Source organism: Conger conger, chromosome 16 (assembly GCF_963514075.1).
Source record: "Conger conger chromosome 16, fConCon1.1, whole genome shotgun sequence".
Taxonomy (NCBI): Eukaryota; Metazoa; Chordata; class Actinopteri; order Anguilliformes; family Congridae; genus Conger; species Conger conger.
The window spans coordinates 19607983-19634310 of record NC_083775.1 but is presented as its reverse complement, the minus strand read 5'-3'; the positions used below and the strand labels follow the sequence as shown (position 1 = coordinate 19634310).

At 41.9% G+C, this 26328-nt stretch overlaps 1 protein-coding gene across 1 annotated transcript; it reads left to right on the top strand.

The window, feature by feature from the left end:
• Positions 1–19278: 19278 nt before the first annotated feature.
• tnfsf14 (TNF superfamily member 14) lies at positions 19279–25259 on the top strand. The gene is made up of 5 exons (XM_061224548.1): positions 19279–19441; positions 19582–19944; positions 21605–21647; positions 22295–22360; positions 24616–25259. The coding sequence occupies exons 2-5, from the start codon at positions 19732–19734 to the stop codon at positions 25005–25007; spliced, it is 714 nt and encodes a 237-aa protein (XP_061080532.1). The 5' UTR covers positions 19279–19441; positions 19582–19731; the 3' UTR covers positions 25008–25259.
• Positions 25260–26328: the final 1069 nt, after the last annotated feature.

The following is a 26328-nucleotide window of genomic DNA, read 5'->3' as shown; positions in this document are numbered from 1 at the left end:
CTGACAGTGGTAGGCAAGTCATTCCACCACTGAGGAACCAGAACAGAAAACAGGCGTGAACGTGCAGCTCGGCCGCCAGGTGCACGTAGAGAGGGAACCATAAGGCGACCAGAGCTGGCAGCCCGGAGTGGTCTAGCTGGGGAGTAGGGAGTGATCAAGGATTGTATGTAAGGTGGGGCAGTCCCCTTAGCAGCCTGAAATGCTAATCTCCTGAGCTTTCACCAATCTTACACAAATCCTTACTGGGAATGACACAGTTTATATGCAGTATCTGAACAAAGGGGGGATCTAGCCAGGAGGAAGTCTTCATACCTGTGATAATTCAATCTTTTCTTGGTTCCTCTTCCTGGCTAGCTCAATGATTCTTTACACATTATAATTTCTATTCACCTAGGGTTGCTTTCCAATGGCTCTCAGCTCCTAAGTTTTGGGGGAGAGCTTGCATTTTAAAAAGGGTGCTTAACACCCAGACAGAGACAGGATAAGGAGTGGAGACATACAGGTTTTACTATTGAGACTGTGAATAAATATATTACTAAAGAAAACACCAAGATCACACATGACTGAGCTGAAAGGGCTCTCCTGTCCTCCCCAGGGTGTTATGGCATGTGACAATGGTGTACATCATTGAAATGTGGGCAGACATGATGGGGTGTTTTGGGGGGTGTATCGTGGGTGCGTAGTCAACTGTGTGGGAGTTCCTCTTTCCGACAGAAAGAGGGCTTTTTTACATTACATTACATTACATTATTGGCATTTGGCAGATGCTCTTATCCAGAGCGACGTACAACAAAGTGCATACCCATAACCAGGGCTAATTGCGCTGAAAGACCCTAGAGGGAAGTACAATTTCAATTGCTACCCGTACAACAAAGATTTTTTTTTTTAAACAACAAATAAACAAACAAACAACAAAGCAAAAGTGACCAAACTTAACTATCCAAATACTGCTTACCTAGCCAACTAAAAATACTGAAACACAAAATAAATCACAAAGACAACAATTAAGGTTCACAGAGAGGTAGGGAGGGATGGGGAGAGGTGCTGCTTGAAGAGGTGTGTCTTCAGTTTGCGCTTGAAGGTGGGGAGAGATTCTACAGTTCTGACCTCAACGAGGAGTTCGTTCCACCACCGTCGAGCCAGAACAGACAGTAGTCGTGAGCGTGAGGTGGAGGTGGAGGTTCGAGTTTTTCATGGCGTTATACACGGTGCTCACTCAACAAATGTGTGCAGTACTTGTTATATCAAGATTTGCTCCCCAAGTCATTTCTCCAAAAAAGGCTCCATAATTATCCGGTTTATTTCAGGTTCAATAATAACACAACTTTATTCAGTTCAGGACTACAGCGTTTTATCATCCCATTTCTCATGCCATTATGACAACAAATACATTCACTGAATGCCTGGTTTTTTTATCATCATGCAGTCTTACCTTCCTATGTTTTCATATCAAGTTATCCTTAAGTTACATTTTAATGACATTTATTTTATAATTTATTTATTATCATTTTTGGAGGCTGGGTCCAAGCTGATTCTTTCAGTTTTAGACTACTCATGCTATTCCATTAGCTGGGAGACTCTTATTTCTGTAATTTTTTGATTTGTATGTGTCATTGATGCTGAAGGGTCTGGCCTGTAGCCCTCATTTAACCCTGTCCTATAATACTCATCTGGTGTTATGTATGTGAAGCACGATCTATACTTTGCTGGCTATATGGATGCTTATGTATGTGTCTTTACACTTACGTAAGTGTGAGAACAGGTCACATAGTGGTTTGTCTCCAGCCACAGACAGATTTTTGTGCATTTAGATTTAGAACGGTCGATCACAAACACATAGCCGTTGACATGTTTAGTTTAAGGTTGTATATATTGTACATTTACCATAAGGACACATGGTCACTTACGAGAGTCAGATGCTATGTCACGAGGAACAAGGGGCTTCAGAGGGAAGGCTACACCATCTTCACCTCTTAGCATTTGTGCTCATGAGATTCTGAGAGAGAGAGAGAGAGAATGTGAAGAGAAAAATAGGTTGTATGTTCACCCTGATGTTAGTGACAGACACATTGGCAGAGGCAGAGGGGTGTATATAATAAAGACTGCATTGACACAGCATAAACACGTACATGCTGTAGTCCCTCGTACGTGATCATACTCACCTCTCGCACTTTGCTAATTGCTATCTCGGCATCAGATTCTTATGAGTGATGAGTGGTTTTCATCTTGTGGTATAGCCTCTATATTGCTGTTCTCAAAGTCTTCTTCGAATGGTTGATTGAGATACCTTCACCCCTGTCCTGTGGAGATTGATTGCGATGTCACTGACTGATGTTTTGGGTTTTTTCTTCAAACCTCTCACAATTTTTCTGTCATCAACTGCTGTCGTTTTCTTTGGTCGACCTGTTCGATGTCAGTTGCTTAGTATGCCAGTGGTTTATTTCTTTTTCAGGACATTCCAAGTTGTTGTACAAGCTATCCCCAATGCACGTGCAATGGCTCTGATCAATTTCCCCTCTTTTCTCAGCTTCAAAATGGCTTGCTTTTCTCCCAAAGACAGCTCTCTGGTCTTCATGTTGGTTTAGCATTTCTAACATGAATGCAGTCTTCATGGGCAAAACTCAAGACTTAAACCAAGAGTAGACATTCAGAACTATTTCTTGTTTAACCAATCAATCTAACAGGACACATCTGGGCAACAAGAAACACCTGTCAGTCACATGTTCCAATACTTTTGCTCACCTAAATAATGGGTGGTCTGATACAAAAGGTGATGCATTCCAAGTTGTTTAACAAAACTAGATAAGTGAAATAAAAGCATAAATTCGGATCTGTCATCTCATGTACATCTTTTGACCTCAAACTCAATTGTCTTCAGTGTATAGCAAAAACAAAGGAATTGACCTTGCTGTTCCAATACCTTTGGAGAGGACTACATGGCAACGTTTAATATAGCGTTGCCACATGTTGGTACCTGAAAACATTTTACATCGTTGCCAATGGTAACATTATAAGCTAAGCAGTTGAAAATGCGAAGCATTCTCCACGCTAGCAAAGCTTGCCTAGCTACTTCATCAGAATGAGTATTGGTGTTTTATTCCGTTTGCTGGGGGGGATACGTAACATAACGTTAACAACAAGTCAACCTTACATCCTTGCACTATCGCTCAAAACCTTTGAACCCTCCCGTTCGGTGATGCAACCAGTCGTACGGCCAACAGCCTTCAAATTGGATAACTTACCTAGGTTAGCTACCTACGTTAACGACACATACTGACTGCAGGAATACCCATTAAATTAAATACCTGGTATTCCACCTCCATGGTTCCGTTTTTAGTGGTCGTCTGGTAGAAACACTCTATCCGTCCCGCAGGCAGGAGAAAGGTGAATTCGGAGTCTCGATTTAGTCCAAAAGCCCAAATGGAATCCACAAATCAAGCTAAACACACTATATAATAAATTCCAGTTGAGGTGCATATCGTAGATGGTCTGCGAACATTCACAGCGCGAACCTTCGCATTAGTTTCCAGCCACTTTCAATAGGTGATCTGCTGCTAATGTTAGTTAGCCTGCAACATAATTGAATGACTTCCTCAATCATTTTTTTCACTTCGCAGAACTTTATGACTTTGGGATTGGCCAGCGACTGTCGAGGTTGATATTCTCTGTGAGACAAATCACGTCAGACATAGCTTTCCGGTAAGACCAATGGCCGTGTCCCATTGTGATCAAAGACCAATTGCAAAGCACTTGTAACAGCTACACAGGACGGGGTCCAGGCATGTATCTCGATGACCCCCCGGAGCTCTTGCAGCTTGTTAAGCCTATGATGCCAAAAAGCTAATTTACCCATTAAAGTCCATTAAAAAACTACGACTTTATACAATTTATACAATATTGGACAGTACTTTCAAATTCTAAAATATAAAATATCTTCACTGTGAACTAATTACTCTCCAGTGACCGCCCCCCCCCCCCCCCCCCCCCCCCGAACCGCTCATAACAAGATACTTTTAAAAAAATTTTTAAAGAAGAAAGAATCCTATTAATTACCGTTTAGTTGCCCAGTGCACAGGCTCTGGTGCCAAAACGGGCCCATAGCCGAACATGGCAGCCTGCACTAATCGGCTTCTCGCGTCATGCCATTGAAGCTGCCTACAGTTCTTATATATTTCGATGTACACAGACCGTACTCGGGCACGCACTTAATACTACGAGGGAGATTAAACAATATCCATTCACTCCTCGCTAAACTAGTGCATTCCAGTTGCAACGTTAAATTATGTTCTTCTGGGCTGTGGAAGTTCTTGTGTTTTGTACAGTACAGAGCATGCCTTGGCAATATCAGTATTCACTGTGGGGTTTAGGCTATATGTAATTTTGGCTTGTAAGGGATTACATAAAATCTTGATTATGTAATTATGTATTCATAATGAACCCAGGATACTTAAAAAAAAAAAATGCATGAACTGATTACTGTTACTTTTCTAAAGATTACTTGAATACATTATGGATTACTTCAACATAGAAGCAGAGCTTTCCAGAATAACCCATAAAGCATCAGGATATACAGTCTCTGCTATTATTACTGTGTAATACACATGTAGTACCATTGTTGTTTAGTAATACTATACATAGCAACATCTTAAATGATGAATCATGAATTCATTTGTTGAAAGTTAATCTGTTCTTATATCATTATTTTGGCCTTGTTCATTTGAGACTGAAACAAGTTGTTTCGATACTGTAATATTTATGTTTGACTGCAGATGGTGCTGTTGACTGGAGATAACTTCTTATTTATATGAATTTTTATTTATGTGTGTATACTAGGTGTGAACCAATGGGGCCCTAAAATGGTCTCATGCCAAAGGGCAGCAGAAGATTAATGGAGAAGACTAGACGTCTCATTTGTTTTTCATTATTGAGTCAATACTTGTGTGTCTCCTCTACTGTACACTACATAACAAAGTCTTTGTGAACATGGCCAAGTGTCAATCTTACACCCTTGAATGTGTCTTCTGTCACTCATTCTGTGAGGTGTGGGGAACATTTAGTGGTAAACTTTCCACTTTCTCAGTCGCTCTCCCTCAAATACTGTTTGTCTGTCATCATACGATCATTGTTCAGAACAAGTACTTTCCTTCTCAGGCCAAATTGGAAGCTTCTATCTCTTTCCATCTGCTGGCTGAACAGCTGCATTTCCTGTTGGTATTTGTGAACAACCGCATGTGACTTCCTGTCTCTTTCAAAGAAGTGGGCCACCACCCTACCCCCACTGCCCAGTCAGAATCTCTTACATTACTCATATATATAACCCCAAAAAAAAATCACAATTTTGACAACCACCAGTATAGATCTGGCACACTTTAAACATGCACTAAAGCAGAAATAATGTACTACACACTCACGGAGCACTTTATTTTGTATTTATTAGACTTAAAAAAAGTCTAATAATGTTGTGTGTTCAAAGATGCTCTTCTGCATACCATTATTGTAATGTGTGGTTATTTGCGTTACTGTCACTTTCCTGTCAGCTTTGAGCAGTCTGCCCCGTCTCCTCTGATGTCTCTCATTAACAACGCATTTTTGCCCACAGAACTGCTGCTCACTGGATGTTTTTTCTTTTTCGCACCATTCTCTGCAATCTCTAGAGACATGTTGTGCATGATCACATCTCTTCCCCATTCTGACATTTGGTCTGAAAAACGACTGAACCTCTTGACCATGTTTTTATGCATTTTGTTGCTGCGACATGATTGGCTGATATTTATGTCAACAAGCTGATGTACAGGTCTACCTAATAAAGAGTGCTCGTGTGTGTGTATATATTTACATATACACTCACTTTATTAGGAACACCTACTTATTTATGCGATTATCTAATCAGCCAATCTTGTCACAGCAGTGCAATGCATAAAATCATGCAGATATGGGTCAGAAGCTTCAGTTAATGTTTACATTTTCCCTCATCTTGCTGAATCAGTGATCTCAGTGATTTCCACCATGAAATGATTGTTGGTGCCAGATGGGCTAGTTTGAGTACTTCTGTAACAGCTGATCTCCTGGGATTTTCATGCACAACAGTCTCTAAAATGGTGTGAAAAAAACAAAAAACATCCAGTGAGCGGCAGTTATGTGGATGGAAATGCCTTGTTGATAAAAGAGGTCAATGGAGAATGGCCAGACTGGTTTGAGCTGACAGAAAGGCTACGGTAACTCAGATAACCACTCTGTACTATTGTGGTGAGCAGAAAAGCATCTCAGAATGCACAACATGTCAAACCTTGAGGCGGCTACAACAGCAGAGGACCACGCTGGGTTCCACTTCTGTCAGCCAAGAACAGAAAGCTGAGGCTGCAGTGGGCACAGGCTCACTAAAATTGGACAGTTGAAGACTAGAGAAACGTAGCCTGGTCTTATGAATCTCGATTTCTGCTGAGGCATGCAGATGGTAGGGTCAGAATTTGGTGCCAACAGCATGAATCTTATCGTGACTACACCAGGGCTTGAACTATCAGTCATGTACCTTAGCCACTCTATATCGGTAAGCACTTCTCCTCCACTGCCTCCATCGCATGTGGGGCCCCTCAAGGGCCCATTCTTGGGCCTATCCTTTTCTCCATCTATGCTGCCCCTGGGAGATATTATCCACAAGTATAATATCTCTTACCGTTGTTATGCGGATGATACCCCAGCAAAACCATAAATTAAGTGTTGGATGGCCAACAACTTCCTCCAATTAAATGATTCCAAAACTGTATGGCCATCCAAAATCTATTAACTGCATTCAAGAAAATTAAGGTGAACTGTGCCCATTTTTCAAATCCCATGGCAGGAACCAAGGAGTTGCTCAGATTTAACAGGCAGGTAAACTTGATTATAAATGGGAGCTTCTTCCAATTAAGAGCCAAACTAAAATCATTACTCTCTTTTAATTATCTAGAAATAAATTATACATGTTTTTATCAGTTCTCTTTTAGACTACTGCAATTCTCTTTATGACAGTGTCAATCAGTCACTTCTCTCATGGTTACAGTTCAAAATGCTGTTGCGAGACTTCTCACTGGTACTTAAAGGGAATCACCTTTTGTTTTTAAAGCACTTAATCAGCTGGCTCCCTTGTACATCACGGACCTACTCTCCCCATATGTGACTCTGAGGTCTCACGTCCTCCAATAAACTACTCTTAGCTGTTCCACAGTCCCAGTAGAAGTTGAGACTGAACCAAACTTCTGCAGTGTACTCCCAGTTAAATCACATACTTTATTTTCTGAAAGGCTTTTGGTCCAAAATGTAACATGTGATGACTTCACTGGGGCAGGCTGTGGGGGCTTCTTCTTTTTTTCAGGATAAAAAGTGTTGTATAGTTTAGTAAGCAAAATGCATTATTTTACACCTCATACAACCCGTAATATAATTTAGTTTCCATGTGTCCTTTTGGAGTCTGCCTACACATAGCTGAGGAACAACTATGCATTTTTGGATTCTTGAGTGTAGATTGGCTGAGTGTCACTGACTGTTGAGGACTTTTTAGTTTCCTCCTCCCGTACGGCAAAGAATCTTGGGGTAACTCTTGATAACTGCCTCACCCTGGCTCCACAAGTATCCTCCACTGCCAGAACCTGCAGGTTCTTTCTGTACAATATACGCCGTATCCGTCATCTCCTGACGGAGAAAGCCACCCAGCTCCTAGTCCAGGCTCTCGTCATTTCCCGCCTGGATTACTGCAACTCCCTCCTAGCCGGTCTCCCAGCGTGTGCCATCAAGCCCCTCCAGCTGGTCCAGAATGCTGAAGCCCGCCTGATCACCAGTCAGCCCAGGTCGGCTCATGTCACCCCGCTTCTCATTGGCCTCCACTGGCTTCCTATTGCCGCATGCATCCGACACATTTCAATGATGTACACCATTGTCACATGCCATAACACCCTGGGGAGGACAGAAGAGCTCAGTCATGTTTGATCTTGGTGTTTTCTTTAGTAATATATTTATTCACAGTCTCAATAGTAAAACCTGTATGTCTCCACTTCTTATCCTGTCTCTGTCTGGGTGTTAAGCACCCTTTTTGAAATGCAAGCTCTCCCCCAAAACTTAGGAGCTGAGAGCCATTGGAAAGCAACCCCAGGTGAATAGAAATTATAATGTGTAAAGAGTCATTGATCTAGCCAGGAAGAGGAACCAAGAAGGGATTGAATTATCACATGTGTGAAGACTTCCTTCTGGCTAGATCCCCCCTTTGTTCAGATACTGCATATAAACTGTGTCATTCCCAGTAAGGATTTGTGTAAGATTGGTGAAAGCTCAGGAGATCAGCATGTCAGGCTGCTGAGGGGACTGCCCCACCTTACATACAATCCTTGATCACTCCCTACTCCCCAGCTAGACCACTCCGGTCTGCCAGCTCTGGTCGCCTTATGGTTCCCTGACTACGAGCACCTGGCAGTCGAGCTGCACGTTCACACCTGTTTTCTGTTCTGGTTCCTCAGTGGTGGAATGACTTACTGTCAGGACAGCAAATCCCTCCCCCTATTTCGACGCAGACTAAAAACACACCTTTTCAAACTCTACCTTAGTCCTCCCTCCTGATTTCCCCCGCCCCCCTTTCTGATATCCCAATCCCTCTTGTCTAACCCCCCCCCCCCAAAAAAAAAGAAAAGAAATTGCACTTATGATGACTATATGTGTAAAACAGCACTTCCTATGTATTTTCCTAGTTATGGATGTGATGCTTTGACTTGTGGAAGAACCTATGCACTTTGGATTAAAAGCGTCTGCCAAATGACTAAAATGTAAATGTAAAATCTAGAGTGAAAGAAATGGCCTATCAATCATAAAATTTTATGCAAAAGTGTGGAAAAAGTGGGTCTGAATACTTTCTGAAGCCACTGTATATATGTATATATATATATATATATATAAATATACAGTCAGGTCCATAAATATTGGGACATCGACACAATTCTCTTCTTTTTGGCTCTATACACCACCACAATGGATTTGAAATGAAACTTCACTTATGCTTTAACTGCAGACTTTCAGCTTTAATTTGAGGGTATTTACGTCCAAATCAGGTGAACGGTGTAGGAATTACAACAGTTTCTATATGTGCCTCCCACTTTTTAAGGGACCAAAAGTAATGGGACAATTGGCTGCTCAGCTGTTCCATGGCCAAGTGTGTGTTATCCCCTCATTATCTCATTTACAAGGAGCAGATAAAAGGTCTAGAGTTCATTTCAAGTGTGCTATTTGCATTTGGAATCTGTTGCTGTCAACTCTCAATATGAGATCCAAAGAACTGTCACTATCAGTGAAGCAAGCCATCATTAGGCTGAAAAATCAAAACAAACCCATCAGAGAGATAGCAAAAACATTAGGTGTGGCCAAATCAACTGTTTGGAACATTCTTAAAAAGAAAGAACGCACCGGTGAGCTCAGCAAGACCAAAAGACCCAGAAGACCACAGAAGACAACTGTGGTGGATGACAGAATAATTATTTCCCTGGTGAAGAAAAACCCCTTCACAACAGTTGGCCAGATCAAGAACACTCTCCAGGAGGTAGGTGTATGTGTGTCAAAGTCAACAATCAAGAGAAGACTTCACCAGAGTGAATACAGAGGGTTCACCACAAGATGTAAACCACTGGTGAGCCTCAAAAACAGGAAGACCAGATTAGAGTTTGCCAAACAACATCTATAAAAGCCGTTACAGTTCTGAAACAACATCCTATGGACCGATGAGACAAAGATCAACTTGTACCAGAATGATGGGAAGAGAAGTGCATGGAGAAGGAAAGGAACTGCTCATGATCCAAAACATACCACCTCATCAGTGAAGCATGGTGGTGGTAATGTCATGGCGTGGGCATGTATGGCTGCCAATGGAACTGGATCCCTTGTATTTATTGATGATGTGACTGCTGACAAAAGCAGCAGGATGAATTCTGAAGTGTTTCGGGCAATATTATCTGCTCATATTCAGGCAAATGCTTCAGAACTCATTGGACGCCGCTTCACAGTGCAGACGGACAAAGATCCGAAGCATATTGCGAAAGCAACCAAAGAGTTTTTTAAGGCAAAGAAGTGGAATGTTATGCAATGGCCAAGTCAATCACCTGACCTGAATCCGATTGAACATGCATTTCACTTGCTGAAGACAAAACTGAAGGGAAAATGCCCCAAGAACAAGCAGGAACTGAAGACAGTTGCAGTAGAGGCCTGGCAGAGCATCACCAGGGATGAAACCCAGCGTCTGGTGATGTCTATGCGTTCCAGACTTCAGGCTGTAATTGACTGCAAAGGATTTGCAACCAAGTATTAAAAAGTGAAAGTTTGATTTATGATTGTTAGTTTGTCCCATTACTTTTGGTCCCTTAAAAAGTGGGAGGCACATATAGAAACTGTTGTAATTCCTACACCGTTCACCTGATTTGGATGTAAATACCCTCAAATTAAAGCTGAAAGTCTGCAGTTAAAGTACATCTTGTTAGTTTAATTTCAAATCCATTGTGGTGGCGTATAGAGCCAAAAAGATGTCCCAATATTTATGGACCTGACTATATATACATAAATATATATATATATATATATATATATATATATATATATATATATATATATATATATATATATAAATATGAACTCCAGAAAGATAACTATTCTCTCAATATTTTGTTGGGAGATGTGTAAAAGACACCAATCATGTTTGGCAGGATGCCAAAGAAAACATGGCAGTAGCAGAAGCTGCTTATTTAGAGTGGTACCTGTGTCTTTAAGAGCCGTACTCATATTACATAATTACATTATCCTCTGTAGAGGCAGTCATAGGAAATAGGAGAAAGTGAAACTATAGGTAGATTGGGGTGAATTAATAAGGTAAGTCGCATACTTTTACACTGTTCAAAACTGACATCTAGTCGAGCCTGAGGATGGGTCTCGCAGTTGTTCATTGGTGACGAGAGATTTAAAGTTGCCACTGGACTGTCTGTATATTTTGATAATGGAGACACATTTTACTGAGATGGCTCCACCTTGTTTGAATGTATTTTGGTAGTACACTGTAAAACATTAGTAGTAAAAGCAACATTGGGCACTTTGTTTATCTGTGAATAAATCAAAGCATTTATTACTTTTATTTACATTTATTTGTTTAAGATTACAACTCTTCTCCTGATTATAATGAGTTCTCAACCAACTCTGTCTGTAGTGTTTGTAGTGTAGACTACAATTGGTGGGTAATTAAAATAGAGATTTAATCAGACGCCTTGGTCTGTTAAATAAGGTTAATGTTGTTGTGTGCTGGATACATGTTATTGTAGGCAGAGATATGTATGGAGCCCAGATTTCTGTGCTACAGCCCTGGTGATGCAACATGATATGTTATAGGAAATTAGAATTTATGACCTACTTGAAGAACAGGAAGCCTGTGAAGGGTAATACTGCACTGCAATTTGCCTGGAACCAAACTCTACTGAACAGGAATGTGTGCAATAAATATTCAGGTACAGAAAGAGATAGATTGTTTGCATTTTTTTACATTGTATACCCTTTGTGCATTTTCTCACTGCTAATATCTCCTCTTTGTCAAGTAAGCGACAATGTCTGTCCAGTCCTTGCTCATTTCCACCCTGGATGATATGTTGGCAGAGGATCTGAGGAAATTTAAATTCTGGCTCTCAAACGATTTGCCTGAGGGTTTTAAACCCATTGGAAAGGGCAGACTGGAGAACAAATCTGTGGAGGACATAGTGGAGCAGATGATAGCGGCCTTTGGGGAAAAAGATGCAGGGAAGGTGGCATTACATGCCCTGAGGAAAGCGGACCAGAACGACCTCGCTCTGGAACTGGAGAAAAATCTTGGTAAGAGCAATGACAGACAAACTAAAAAAAAAATGTTGTTCTTACTTTCACTCCATGACCAAGAAATAGGATATTGTAATGACTTGAATTTTCTCTTGGGTCCGGTGCCATGGGTGAAGACGTGGCTCCATCTGTTCCTCCATGTCCAGTGGGACAAAATGGAGGGTCATCCACAGCCACCACACCTTTGGTGTCCATCCAGAATAACAATGGGAAGGTTCAGGCACCTGTGCTCAGCCAGATGAACATTGATGGTCCTCTCACTATGACCTTTAGTTGAGGTAAGTCCTATTGGATTCTAATTTATTCTGTGGGTAATCCACAGACTCATAGGCTCTAAACATCACCCAAGCAATATCACCTCAGCAATAAATTACTTCATATTCTGTTCATCGCAATCACAAAACCCAAGACTACTTTGTGAAAATGTATTGTGTTTTCAAGGATTTAGTATTTTTGGCTTAAAATCAGTAAGGACTGACTGTATGCTGTAGATGTATGTCTTCTCATTTTATTTTACTATGGTCATTATTGCATGCATGGACCTCTGTGTCTATAATGCAATGACAGAACTGCTACCAATGCTGCTTACAGATGCTGGATATCCACCATCCACCTGAACACCTTCTTTACTCAGGAAAAAGGCAGAATACAGTTCAGCACAGAAACACAAAGGCCAGCAAATCCAAAATGCAGCTGCATCACTTGTCTACCATCTACCCAAGTGTGTCACAACCATTGGTCATCCCCCCTCCGAAGACTTATGATCCACTGTTCAGAAATCATCTTGGCCCCCTTCCCATCTCCATCCCCTAACACTCATCATTCCTGCAGATTCAGATATTTTAAAGATTTGATTCAGTTTTATATACGTATAGTACATTTCTAAATGTAACTTTCATGTATTTAGAATTTGTATGTTGGTTCTTGGTGAACAGGGCATGTGTACACTATGTCTTAAAGAATGTCTAAAAATGTCTAAAATAAATAATGGAAATTTACTCTCTTTGTTATCTCTTTGTTTTTCTCGTTGATGAACCTACTCATCAAATTTGAGTGACCATTATGTCAAAATGCGTGTTTCTCCCTCATCATTGTAAAGCGCATTAAGTCACGAGCTGGTGAAAAAAGCACTGTATACATGTACATGCAAGGATTAGTACTTCTACTACTGCAACTAATAATAGTAATAATAACAATAATCCTGGCGGCACGGATGGTGCAGTGGGTAGCACTGCCGCCTCACAGCAAGGAGGTCCTTGGTTCGAATCCCCGTCGGCCGGGGCCTCTCTGTGCGGAGTTTGCATGTTCTCCCCGTGTCTGCGTGGGTTTCCTCCGGGTACTCCGGTTTCCTCCCACAGTCCAAAGACATGCAGGTTAGGCCGATTGGAGAGTCTAAATTGCCCGTAGGCATGAGTGTGTGAGTGAATGGTGTGTGTGCCCTGCGATGGACTGGCGACCTGTCCAGGGTGTATTCCTGCCTTTCGCCCAATGTATGCTGGGATAGGCTGACCCTGATCAGGATAAGCGGGTTCAGATAATGGATGGATGGATGGATGGACAATAATCCTACTACTACTACTACTACTACTTCTTCAACTACTACTAATAATAATAATAAAATGCCAGGTTTCTAATGGACAAACCAATATGTTTTTATTTATTTACAGAAACATTACATTACGTGGCATTTAGCAGACGCTCTTATCCAGAGCGACGTACAACAAAGTGCAAATCAAACACAAGAACACGTGCAAAAGTGGACCTGAGAGGACAGTACAGTTTCGAGTCCTAGTGTAAACATAGAGAAATTCAGAACCCTTGAAGAGTACAATCAACTTTCAAACTAGCATACCACAGTTGGCAGCTAGAATACAACAATACAACAGCCAAAAAAAACAACAATACCTATACAAGTAACGATATCTATACATAAGTGCCATTACGGTCTAAGGCTAATCACGGTGATTGTGAGTTGGGGAGGGAAAGGTGTAGCCTGAAGAGATGGGTCTTCAGTCTGCGCTTGAAGGAGGTCAGAGACTGCCGTTCTGACATCCACCGGGAGGTCATTCCACCACCGTGGGACCAGGACAGACAGCAGTCGTGAGCGTGAGGTGCAGGTGTGGTGAGGGGGAGGCGCCAGGCGGCACGTAGTGGCAGAATGGAGGGGTCTTGTTGGTGTATAGGTCTTGATAAGGGATTGAATATATTCAGGGGCTGATCCTTTATCTGACTGGTATGTGAGCACCAAAGTTTTAAATTTGATTCGAGCCATAACAGGCAGTCAGTGGAGGTTGCTGAGCAATGTTGCTGAGTGAATGTCTGGGAACATTGAAAACCAGACGGGCTGCAGCATTCTGGATGAGTTGTAGGGGTCTGATGGCAGATGCTGGAAGGCCAGCCAGCAGAGAATTGCAATAGTCCAGGCGGGACAGGACCATTGCTTGAACAAGGAGCTGAGTGGAGTAGGTGGTGAGAAAGGGTCGGATTCTCCGGATGTTGTACTGGAAGAACCTGCACACCCGGGTCACCGTAGCGATGTTCTTGGAGAAGGATAGCCTGTTGTCCATTACCACTCCAAGGTTTCTTGCACTAGGGGATGAGGTCACTGTGGTATCCCCTAGTGAGATGGAGAAATCAGAGAAGGGAGAGGTTAAAGCAGGGATGAAGATCACCTCCGTCTTACCTGGGTTGAGCTTTAGATGGTGGTTGCCCATCCAGCTCTGGATGTCTCTCAGGCAGGCGGAGATACGGGTAGAGACCTGTGTGTCTGATGGGGGGAAGGAGAGAAAGAGTTGGGTGTCATTGGCATAACAATGATAGGAGATGCCATGAGCAGAGATAACGGGGCCAAGGGATCTCGTGTAGATGGAGAAGAGGAGGGGTCCTGTAGGGGAAAATTCACAGAACGAAAGATCTCCCTCCTAAAAGCATGATAACCAATCACAAGTCAAAATCAGACTCCACCTTAGTGAGCAGGCTGGTTCCTCCAAAACTCTCGACGATGTGTGCTAAAAGTTTATCAATATATCTGTATTAAAGTATGATATGTACCCTGGGGGGGGGGGCCGTCTTGAACTGTGTACTGTGTAGACCAAACTGTCAAGGACACGGGCAGAGCAAGATATGACTGTACAGCTGATTTCTCCGGGACTCTCAATGTTTTATGCCAGAAGTGTATCTATTTGACCTTGAACATTAATTATAGCTGAGCTTATGAAAACGCAAGAAACCACAGTGAAAACTGTTGAAATGAGAGCAAAGAATGCTACGTACATTTATTCCCTTAGAAGAGAATAATTAATCAAATGTTTAGTATGTCTGTATATTAGAAAAGTATATTAGAAGTGAATATTAATGAAATGTTTAGTTTGTATGTATATTTTCAATGATTACTGCTGCTTAGTTTGTCTTATAAAAGCGAAAGATACAGAGTGACGTGTATGGATGACGTGTTAGAGGGAGGGCATCCAGAACTTTATGAGGTCTGGTAGTTTGCCAAGAGCAGGTGCGGGGTGAAGTGAGGACACGTAGTTGGCAGAATGCCCTGAACTTTGTACAGAGTTGGCAGAGCATAAGGACCGTTGGCAATTTGCCACAATGACGTTGTGGGAGGAGCGTTGGGAGGAGTTACGATAAGTAAAGTGTGGGTGATTTGCCAGAATGAGGTTTTAGGAGGAGTTGTAGGTGGAGTAACTGTGTATAAAATGGGTGTACAAATGCCAGTCGGGGTTCAGTTCTGGAGAGCTGATCCGGCTTTATGCACGTGTGCTAATAAAGTCTGATTTTCCTGAAGATCTTGCTGCCTGGTGTCGTCTTTTCCCTCGCGAAAATGTTTTTCGACAAATTGAAGATTTGGACTCTGTCGTTTCCTAGACACGACAGTCCGAGGACTGAGCCCTGGGGGACTCCTGTAACAAGGGGGCGAGGGGTTGACACTCCTCCAGCCCAGGACACCTGGGAGGACCGACCAGAGAGATAAGATTGGATCCACTCTAAGGCTGTGCCACAGATCCCTGTAGATGCCAGGGAGGCTAAGAGGATAGAGTCGTTGACCGTGTCGAACGCCGCAGAGAGGTCAAGAAGGATCAGGACAGAGGGGAGAGAGGTTGCTCGTGCAGCCTGAAGGGACTCGTTGACAGAGAGGAGTGCAGTCTCCGTCGAGTGGCCAGGTCTGAAGCTGGACTGGTGGGGGTCCAGCAGGTTATTCTAAGAGAGGAAGGAAGAGAGTTGGTTGGAGGCGGCTCGTTCAATACATTTGGATAGAAAAGGAAGGAGAGATACTGGACGGTAGTTTTGAATGCAGGAGGGGTCTAGAGTGGGTTTCTTTAGGCCCTCTTGAATGATGAGGGAAAGCAGCCAGAGGACAGAGAGGAGTTAACAAGGGAGGTGACAAACGGGAGGATGTCAGGCGTGATTGCCTGAAAGAGGTTTGAGGGGATGGGGTCCAGGGCACAAGTAGTAGGGCGGTGGGAGAGCAGGAGGTGAGACACATCAGCATCTGTAAGTGGAGAGAAAGAGGAGAAACAGGGGACAGACACAGAAATGGAGGCAGGCATGGAAGTGGTGGTGGATGCGAAGCGCAAAGGATTTGTCACAATATACTTCATAATTTAGTTACAGTTTAGCCTTGCCTAAACTCCCCATAGAGCAGTATTAAGTAATTTATTTATTTATTCTTATTTTCGTTTGAGTTTAACCAATGAAGATGTCCGAACTCAATTTTCTTGAATTTCTTAAAATACCTTATGTTCATTCTGCATGTTTCTGGTTGGAGTATTTAATGCTCATTTAATTTGTGCAAGCTGGGAAAGTGTATTAGCCTGGATGAGATAACTGTGTGTTCTAATCGTAAGATATCGCAATTGTAATCGAAAAATACTTTCAAATTGAACGTTTATTCATAAATTTTCCTTATGGAAAGCACATTTCCAATCATAAAATTAAACAGTCTGTTTATGCTAGTAAACTAAAATCCCCAAATTAAGTATTTAAACACATCCCAAATCATCATGGCTTGCGTATTTCGATTAGTTTTTCACATTCTGACAGTTGGATGTGAATTAGAATAGGATTTGGGAGTTACAGGTGTGTATGGCAGTGACATCAATGGCATACAGGTGTGAATAAGAGTGAGATCCATAAATGAGATGCAGAAGGTGAGGATGCTTGTGGCAAGGGCGCGGTTTGCAGGAAGCAATTAATCCGAGGACCATGCCTACTGGTTAAGCAGGCACACACTGTGACGACTACGTTACGAATCGGCCTTTTAAAATGCGTGCTTCTTTCCACAGTAGGTGGCTGAGACCAGGGAAATGTCACATCGCCGTAGGAGAGAGAGTCGTCAATGCTGACTGAGCTGAAAGGGCTCTCCTGTCCTCCCCAGGGTGTTATGGCATGTGACACTCGTGTACATCATTGAAATGTGGGCAGACATGATGGGGTGTTTTGGGGGGTGTATCGTGGGTGCGTAGTCAACTGTGTGGGAGTTCCTCTTTCCAACGGAAAGAGGGCTTTTCTTTCTTCCAGGAACTTCCTCTTTACTCTCCAAATTCCTGCTACAACAGTTTCACAATCTCAGAAGAAAGAATAAAAACCCTCTTTATGGATGCATTCCTCGTGATGTCACTTGGATCATTCATGGCTCCTGTGGTGTTTATAACATTTGCGCACATCTTCTCACATCCTTGTTTTCCTGCTGAGTCTGCAGTGAAAGTCCAGTGTGTGCCCTCTATTATTTCCCCTCTCATGACTGGTCTAACCACATTTTTGAATATATATATGGAAAATATGCACTTCAAAATTGCTCGAACTGCTCTGCCAGACACACTTACCCATCCTCTTAAGTACACTCACTGAGCCCTTTTGTTAGGAACACCTGTTTATCTAATCAGCCAATCATGTGGCAGCAGTGCAATGCATAAAATCATGCAGATACGGGTCAGGAGCTTCAGTTAATGTTCACATCAACCATCAGAATGGGGAACATTTTTTATCTCTGTGACAGAAATCACTGAGATCAGATTCTGTCAATCTCATGACATGAGTGTTGGGGCCAGACAGGCTGGTTTGTGTATTTCTGTTGCTGCTCATCTCCTGGGATTTTCATGTACAACAGTGTCTAGAATTGACTCAGAATGGTGTGAAAAAAATCCAGTCAGCGGCAGTTGACAATATTGACAACATTAGTCTACCAGGTAGGCCTGGACCTCAGATTACAGCACTGTCTCACAATGCAATACTTGTTATATCAAGATTTGCTCCTCAAGTAATTTCTTCAAAAAAGCCTCCATAATTATCCAGTTTCAGATGACTCTAGTTGCAGTTGTCATGTGAGCAGCAGGAACCCAGTTTAAGGTTCAATAATAACACATGGGCTTATTCTCATGCCATTATGACAACAAATACATTCACTGAATGGCTGGTTTTTATCATCATTTTATCATTCTTACCTTCCTATGTTTTCATATCAAGTCATCCTTAAGTTACATTTTAATGACATTTAAAAAAAAAAACATTTTTGGAGGCTGGGTCCAGGCTGAATCTTTCAGTTTTAGACTACTCATGCTATTCCATTAGCTGGGAGGCTCTTATTTCTGTAATTGTTTGATTTGTATGTGTTATTGATGCCGATGGCTCTGGCCTGTAGCCCTCATTTAACACTGTCCTATAATACTCATCTGGTGCTATATATGTATGTGAAGCACAGTCTATACTTTGCATGCTGGCTATATGGATGCTTATGTATGTGTCTTTACACTTATGTAAGTGTGAGAACAGGTCACGCAGTGGTTTGTCTCCAGCCACAGACAGGAATAAATATTTTTGTGCATTTAGATTTAGAACTGTCGGTTGCAAACACATAGCCGTTGACATGTTCTGTTTTAGGCTGTATATATCGTTCATTTTCCTGGTCACTAGAACAAAAAAAAATAATCAAAGTCTGTCCGTCTATATGTCTGTTCATTCCTTTATTCATTTATTTATTTATTTAATGGACTTGCAGGGTGTTAGTTGTTGAATGTACATCACTAGGTACTTTCCACATTCATCTGACAGATGTGCCTTGTGAACAAATGTAAAATGTAATCGCAAATTACATTACACCAAAGGACATTTAACACATACTGTATATCACCGAACAAAGTCAGCTGTCTCCATTCCAAAATCTCTCCACAAATGGAATAAACAAAAAGAGATAATCTAAGATAAACAAACTGGGAGGAAAGTAAATTGCAAATAGAGGAATTGATGGTTGAATGGAGGGGAAAGTCTATTTGTTAAAAATGTTTGTCTTGTATTGGGAAGGCTACACCATCTTCGCCTCTTATCCTTTGAGCTCATGAGATTCTGAGAGAGAGAGAGAGAGAGAAGTGTGTGAAGAGAAAAATAGGAAGTATGTTCAGCCTGAAGGTAGTGACAGACACATTGACGGAGGCAGAGGGGTGTATATTATAAAGACTGCATTGACAGTGTCACATACATACGGACATACTGTAGACCCTCGTACGTGATCATTGATCATACTCACCTCTCACACTCTCATCACTGGCGAGAGACGGAAAGGCAGAGGAGTCAGCTGAAGGTATTTCCACCCTGAGCTTGTTCACACATCCAGAAATGATAAGGATACATTTGTGGGGGCTGACGGCTCGCCGCACTGGCTGGGTTTTCCTTTGAACCTGAGAGTTTACATCTTTTTTTCGTTGTTTCCGTCACCTGCAGCGCTTAAAGTTTCTCGCCTCTCTCGCTGCCTCGCTCGCCCGCGTCACCCCAGACCTGAAGAGAGCAGATCACGCCGTTCCTCTGAGCGCCCTGCCCTCTGTCTCTGCGGCGGACCCCTGAACCTTTGCCCTTCTTCTGGAGAGAGACGCCATGCGTCCCGCTGGCACGGCCGAGGCCGGTGTGGTGTACCCCCCGGTGTTTGTGGTAGATGGCCAGGCTGGCTACCCCTTACCTGCCAACCCGGTCCCCCGCCGGCGGGGCACTGCCATCTGGCCTCTGTACCTGCTGTTGTCCCTGGCTCTGTGTGGCATGGTGGTGGAAGCATGCTTCATATACCACCTGTACACCTCTACAGGTCCTCCGGTGAGTCCCATCACACCGCCTCTCTGTCTTTCTGTCCGTCTGTTCATCCCTTTATTCATTTATTTATTTATTTAATGGACTTGCAGGGTGTTAGTTCTTGAATGTACATCACTGGGTACTTTCCATATTCATATGACCATATGTGCCTTGTGTTACCAAGAACAAATGTAAAATGTAAACATAAATTACGTTACACCAAAGGACATTTAACACATATATCACCGATCTAATTCAGCTGTCTTCAGTTTGCATGTTATGCAATCTCATTAACAGTTCTGTAATCTGAGTGTGCTTGTATTTTTGAGTTCCTGAAATAGAATTTGAATGTGGCTGTAATTACAGTGAGTTCCTGTTCTCGAATCTGTATAATCTCTTAATTTAGAATGTGTGTAGACTGTTACTATGAGGTTTGGGAAAGGGCTGTAATCTCTCCTTTCAGTTTCAGTAAGTTGGTTTTGGACAAAAAAGAAAGTATGTAGCCCAGTCATTTCATGCATTGTGTGGTAGCACTGTAACCCTGTCTGTATGTTGCAGTTTTTTGCATAAACTCAGTCTGCAGGGTAGATATGTCTGTATGTGTGAGTTTGAGAGTTTGAGAGTGTGAGAGTGTGAGAGTGAGTGTGTGCTTCTTGGAAATTTTCATTTCCGTGACGTCCCTGTGTGCTGGTCAGCTGAGGGCTTGTTCCATGTGCTCCACAAACTGAGCCATCACTTCTCATTTTCCTCATGCTCCTCTATAACAAAGACTCTCACACACACTCACACACACTCACACACACACACACACACACACATATACACACACATACATACACACGCATACACACACATACGCATGTACATACATACACACACACACACACACACACACACATACACACTCACATACACGTATACACACACACTTACATACACGTATACACACACACACACATATATACACACACACACATACACACGTACATACATACACACGTACATACATACATACACACACACACACACACACAGACACACGTGCTCACACACACACGCACACGCACACGCACACGCACACGCACACGCACACGCACACGCACACGCACACGCACACGCACACACACACACACACACACACACACACACACACACACAGGCAACATGGGGCAACATGGCTCAGGCAGTAAGAGCAGTCGTCTGGCAGTCGGAGGGTTGCCGGTTCGATCCCCCGCCCGGGCTGTGTCGAAGTGTCCCTGAGCAAGACACCTAACCTCCTAATGCCCCGTGATGAGCTGGTCGGGGCCTTGCATGGCAGCCAATCGCCGTCGGTGTGTGAGTGTGTGTATGAATGGGTGAATGGAGAAGCATCAATTGTACAGCGTTTTGGATAAAGGCGCTATATAAATCCCTGCCATTTACCATTTACCATTTACAGGCACACACATGCAATTAGGTCCCCTCTTTGTGTAATGACTCCATAGTCCCCTGTTAGACAAGTGCATGCACACACGCACACACACACACACACACACACACACACACACATACATACATACACACACACGCACACGCACGGCACACATGCGCACACACACACACTCACACACTTAAATATCGGACATTTGTGCCATTGACATGGGACGTGGACAGTGATAACCTTAGATGCTCTGTTCCTTCACAGGGTACTGCGAGTGATGTTGAACGAGCGGAGAAAATATCCCAGGGTGAGGCTGGCTCTTTCTACCCTACAGATCCACGCTGAGTGTATTTGTATATGAATGCATTTATGGTGGCACATGTGTGCACGGCCTCGTCCAGTATGGGCTTATTTAGATACAGTATGAATTAATGTAAAACATACAGCACATACCCATATGCAAATGGTTCCTTAACACTATATATGTTGTTTCGAATGTTTTTACTAAATGAAACGTAGAGAAAATATTTATTTTAAAATGATTATGGTCCCTTTTATACTGTATATACTAATGTGCAAAATGTATTCAAAACATACAAGAAACACAAATGGAGTATATAGAAAGCATTAAATACCGAGGTGTTATAGAACTAGCATATGTAATTCTAACATTAATTCCCTTTTTTAAAAAATTTTTTATTTATTTTTATTACATATATAGCACTTTAATATCCATGAGTTTTATATAGCGATCCTAAGAATTGTGTATGTCGTACAGATATAATATAGCATTCCCATTCCTTTCGGGTATGTCACTATAGATAAAAAGGGCCATAATCAGGCAAAATTAAACATATATGATTTTTACAAACATTTTGCATATGTGTATTTAACCAGACTGAAAATCTAATGCACTGAAGGGCATCTCTTGAATGTACGTTTTCTCTGACTCAGACAAACAGCCAGTGAAGGGCAGCGACCTGATGATGAAACCATCAAAGCCCACAGCGCACCTGACAAGTGAGGCTCATACACACACATCCAGCCAAGGCTGTGTGCACATCAGATTTGTAAAAGCAAATTCAAGGTTTTACACTCATCTGCACAGTAAAATGTTCTGTGTTACTTCAACTGTAACAGAGTAATTATGAGCAGGATAGAGACCATGCTGGGTATACTCGGTAAGAGTTGGTTTAACACTGAACGTTTGACTTTGTTGATGAATCACACTCACACTATCAAAAAAATAAAAGAGACTGAAATAGGCTCCTTATAAGTGTAAGTGTAAAAAGCAAATATTTCATGTTATGCCTTCATGAATTCTGCAGCATCTTATACATATATAACAATATCCAGTATATAGTGAATATACACTCACTGAGCACTTTATTAGGAACATTTTTACTTTATAACACCTACTTATTGCCAATTGTGTGGCAGCAGTGCAATGCATACAATCATGTAGATACAGGTCAGGAGCTTCAGTTAATGTTCACATCAACCATGGGGAAAAAAATCTAAGTGACTTTGAGCGTGGAATGATTGTTGGTGGCAGACAGGGTGGTTTGAGTATCTGCTGATCCCCTTGGATTTCCACGCACACTAGTCTCTAGAGTGTGCAAAGAATGGTGCAAAAAACTAAAATAAAATCCAGTGAGCAGCAGTTGCCTAATTAATGAGAGATGTCAAAGCTTACAGGAAGGTGACAGTAAAGCAAATAACCACACATTACAACAGTGGAATGCAGAAGAGCATCTCTGAACACACGACACATCATAACTGTAAGTGGACAGGCTACAGCAGTAGAAGTTAAAAAAAATAAGTCTAATAAATACATACTAAAGTGCTCACTGAGTATATAGTGCTCTGTCCTCACTCCATCCATCCATCCATCTATCCATTATCTTAACCCGCTTATCCTGAACAGTGTCGCAGGGGGGCTGGAGCCTATCCCAGCATACATTGGGCGAAAGGCAGGAATACACCCTGGACAGGTCGCCAGTCCATGACAGGGCACACACACCATTCACTCACACACTCATACCTATGGGCAATTTAGACTCTCCAATCGGCCTAACCTGCATGTCTTTGGACTGTGGGAGGAAACTGGAGTACCCGGAGAAAACCCATGCAGACACGAAGAGAACATGCAAACTCCGCACAGAGAGGCCCCGGCCGACGGGGATTCTGTGTGTGTGTGTGTGTGTGTGTGTGTGTGTGGTGAGAGCTGTTGGTTGGTTGGAGACCACACAGGGGAGTATGCAATGAGACCTTTCCTATCTTCCGTCCCTGTGGGTGAACAAGACATGAAGCGAAAACCCTGCAACCTCCTCTGCACAGTCACATAAACTGCTGCTCTAACCCACAATCTCTCCTTTTCTCTCAAACTCTCTCTTCATTGTTACCTTCTGTTTGTGTTTTTGGGTCTTGTTTTTTGGTGTGTCAATATTAGCGATTTGTGGGTATCTCTTTCTCACTGCTAATTCTTAATGTTACAATGTTCTGAATGTCATTGGCACAGACATCTGACAGACTTTGATCCAACAGTAGACAGGTGATCTCTGTTTAATGAAAGAGAGGAAACATGAAAAAATCTTTCTTGGGGTTCCTCTAGGCCTGCTGAAATTTTCAGCACAAGAAAGATTCTGGGGACAAGGAGAGGTTTTAACTGAAGTAGGGTTTCTTTTTGGTCCTAAATAAATTTTTTCGTAAGTCAGGCAAAAAAAATTTGTCTCAAAAGAATAAATAAAATGAAACGGGTGGGACCTGAACCTATGATTTAAGATTTATTGGTAGCTTGACTCAAATTAAGAGTTTGATTACAAGATGGTCTCAAATGTAAATCATTTATTGACTCCTGGGGGCATAGGAGGAGTTTTATGTAAACTGAAACATGAGTTTTTGGTTTTTCCCTTTTAATGAATTTAGGTAAGAGTTAATAGTGGTGAAAAGAGGTGGTTATAATTATTTTCAAGTTTTTGTTTACCTCATGTGCCCCTCAATTTATTGTGGATCACAAATAATCAAATATAACTAAATAATATGTCAATAGAGTTTCACAAAATGTTACTCTTTGTACTCCTAAAACCCGGCAGTGAGTTCACATTTCTGAACCATCGGCAGAATTTCAATGCTTTTCACCCATAGGGATTTTGATTACTGAATATAAGCTCTTTCTCACGCTCTCTCTCTCTCTCGCTCTCGCTCTCGCTCTCTCTCTCACTCTCGCTCTCACTCTCTCTCTCTCGCTCTCTCTCTCTCTCTTTCTCTCTCAGTTGCGCCCAACCTCTCTAGCAGGGATGGAGTCTTGCTGTGGAACACAGAAGGAAACACCATCGCTCACGAGCTGGCGTACAAACACGGGGGGCTAGAGGTCCAGAAGGAGGGGTACTACTTTATCTACTCGAAGGTCTTCTTCAGAGAGCCCACGTGTAAAATGTTTACCCACACGGTCTTGCGGAGCACACCGCGGTATCTAGGGGATGTCATGGAGCTCATGGAGTCCAGAAGGGTCCATTGCCACGACCCTAGAGAACTGCAGAGCAGCTACCTAGGTGGAGTTTTCCACCTGGTCAAAGGTGACACCGTCCAGGTGAAGGCAAAGAACCACTCGCTGATCGCCCGTCAACATTCCTATGACAACTTCTTTGGAATGTACATGATTTAGGAAGGAACTAAATCATGTAAATAATTTAACCAGTTACACATTACACTGTCACATCACTGAAGCAAATTTATACCAGCCAGCATACTGCACACCGCTGAACAAAATATAATAATGTTGTTATTTGCATTGTTATAATTTTTCTAAAGATGGCAGATGGAATGGTCTTTCCATATGGGTTTGGCAATCTGTATCTGCATTATTTTCTGCATTGCACTGCTGCCACAAGATTTTGTGTGTGTATATATATATATATATATATATATATATATATATATATATATATATATATATATATATATATATATAAAATAATTTTTTTTAAGGGGAAATATAAATGCCCTTTATATAACAACCACAACCACAAGAAAATGTTCTTCTTCTTCTTCCTCTTCTTCTGATGCAAGAGGAGAAGGAAGGGGGAAATACAGACACAATCTCTCTTGAATCTAGTAGTTTGTTGCTGATAGCACAGGGTGGGGAGACTCTGTATTAAAGTTGGTAAAACAACTGGGATGTATATGTGCTCAGGGGCACTTTGAATGTAAACAATCATTCATCCCGTTTTATTTTCTCATTTAGTTTATTATAATACGAATGAAAAAAGACCTCATAAAGAAATGTGACTTCAAAAGGTATCTGATATTCAGGTTACCTTCTCAGAAAAGCCGAACACTCATGAGTAAAATGAGAGATTGCAGATCGGTCATGTAAGTGTGAATGTGGAAGCACGGTTCTCTGAGTGTAAACCTGGAACCTCCAGGACCAGGGTTAAGTGGCCCTGCTGGTACGGTGGCCCTCCTGGATCAATTTCAAAAGCTGTTAAAATATAACAAACAAGCCTTGTGATTGTAACACATACTGTGTATCACATATTTTCATTTATACAATATTTTGTTCATGTGCACAAATGCTTTTATTAATCCTTAATAAAACAATATTTACAAAATTATGAATGTCTTCTCGTCTGTAATTTAGAATCAGTATGTTCAGTTAAGAACATTCTAATGACATACAGTGGGGTCCAAAAGTCAGGGACTACTTTGAAAAGCTTACATGAAAGCCTGGAAATAAACAGAAGGTTTTAGGATAAAAAAAAAAAAAAAGAAAAAAAAAAAAAAAGTAACAAAAAAAAGTTTTGAACTTGAAGACCAAAGAAGACAGAACTCAACTCAACCCCATTGAAAATGCATGGGGACACTGACGAAAGCCAAGCATTCAGTAACATCACACGATGCTCTTTGCAACATTGTGAAATGATGCTGGGATAACATGGATCATCAGGTTTTCAATGATTCGACTTTTCACTCAACTTGTTATGCTA

Bases quoted from the DNA above. Each gene is read 5' to 3' on its own strand.
- tnfsf14 (XM_061224548.1), top strand. From the start codon at position 19,732: ATGCGTCCCGCTGGCACGGCCGAGGCCGGTGTGGTGTACCCCCCGGTG. The intron at 21,648-22,294 runs GTGAGGCTGGCT...TCTCTGACTCAG, and splicing joins AGCGGAGAAAATATCCCAGG to ACAAACAGCCAGTGAAGGGC. The intron at 22,361-24,615 runs GTGAGGCTCATA...TTTCTCTCTCAG, and splicing joins GCCCACAGCGCACCTGACAA to TTGCGCCCAACCTCTCTAGC.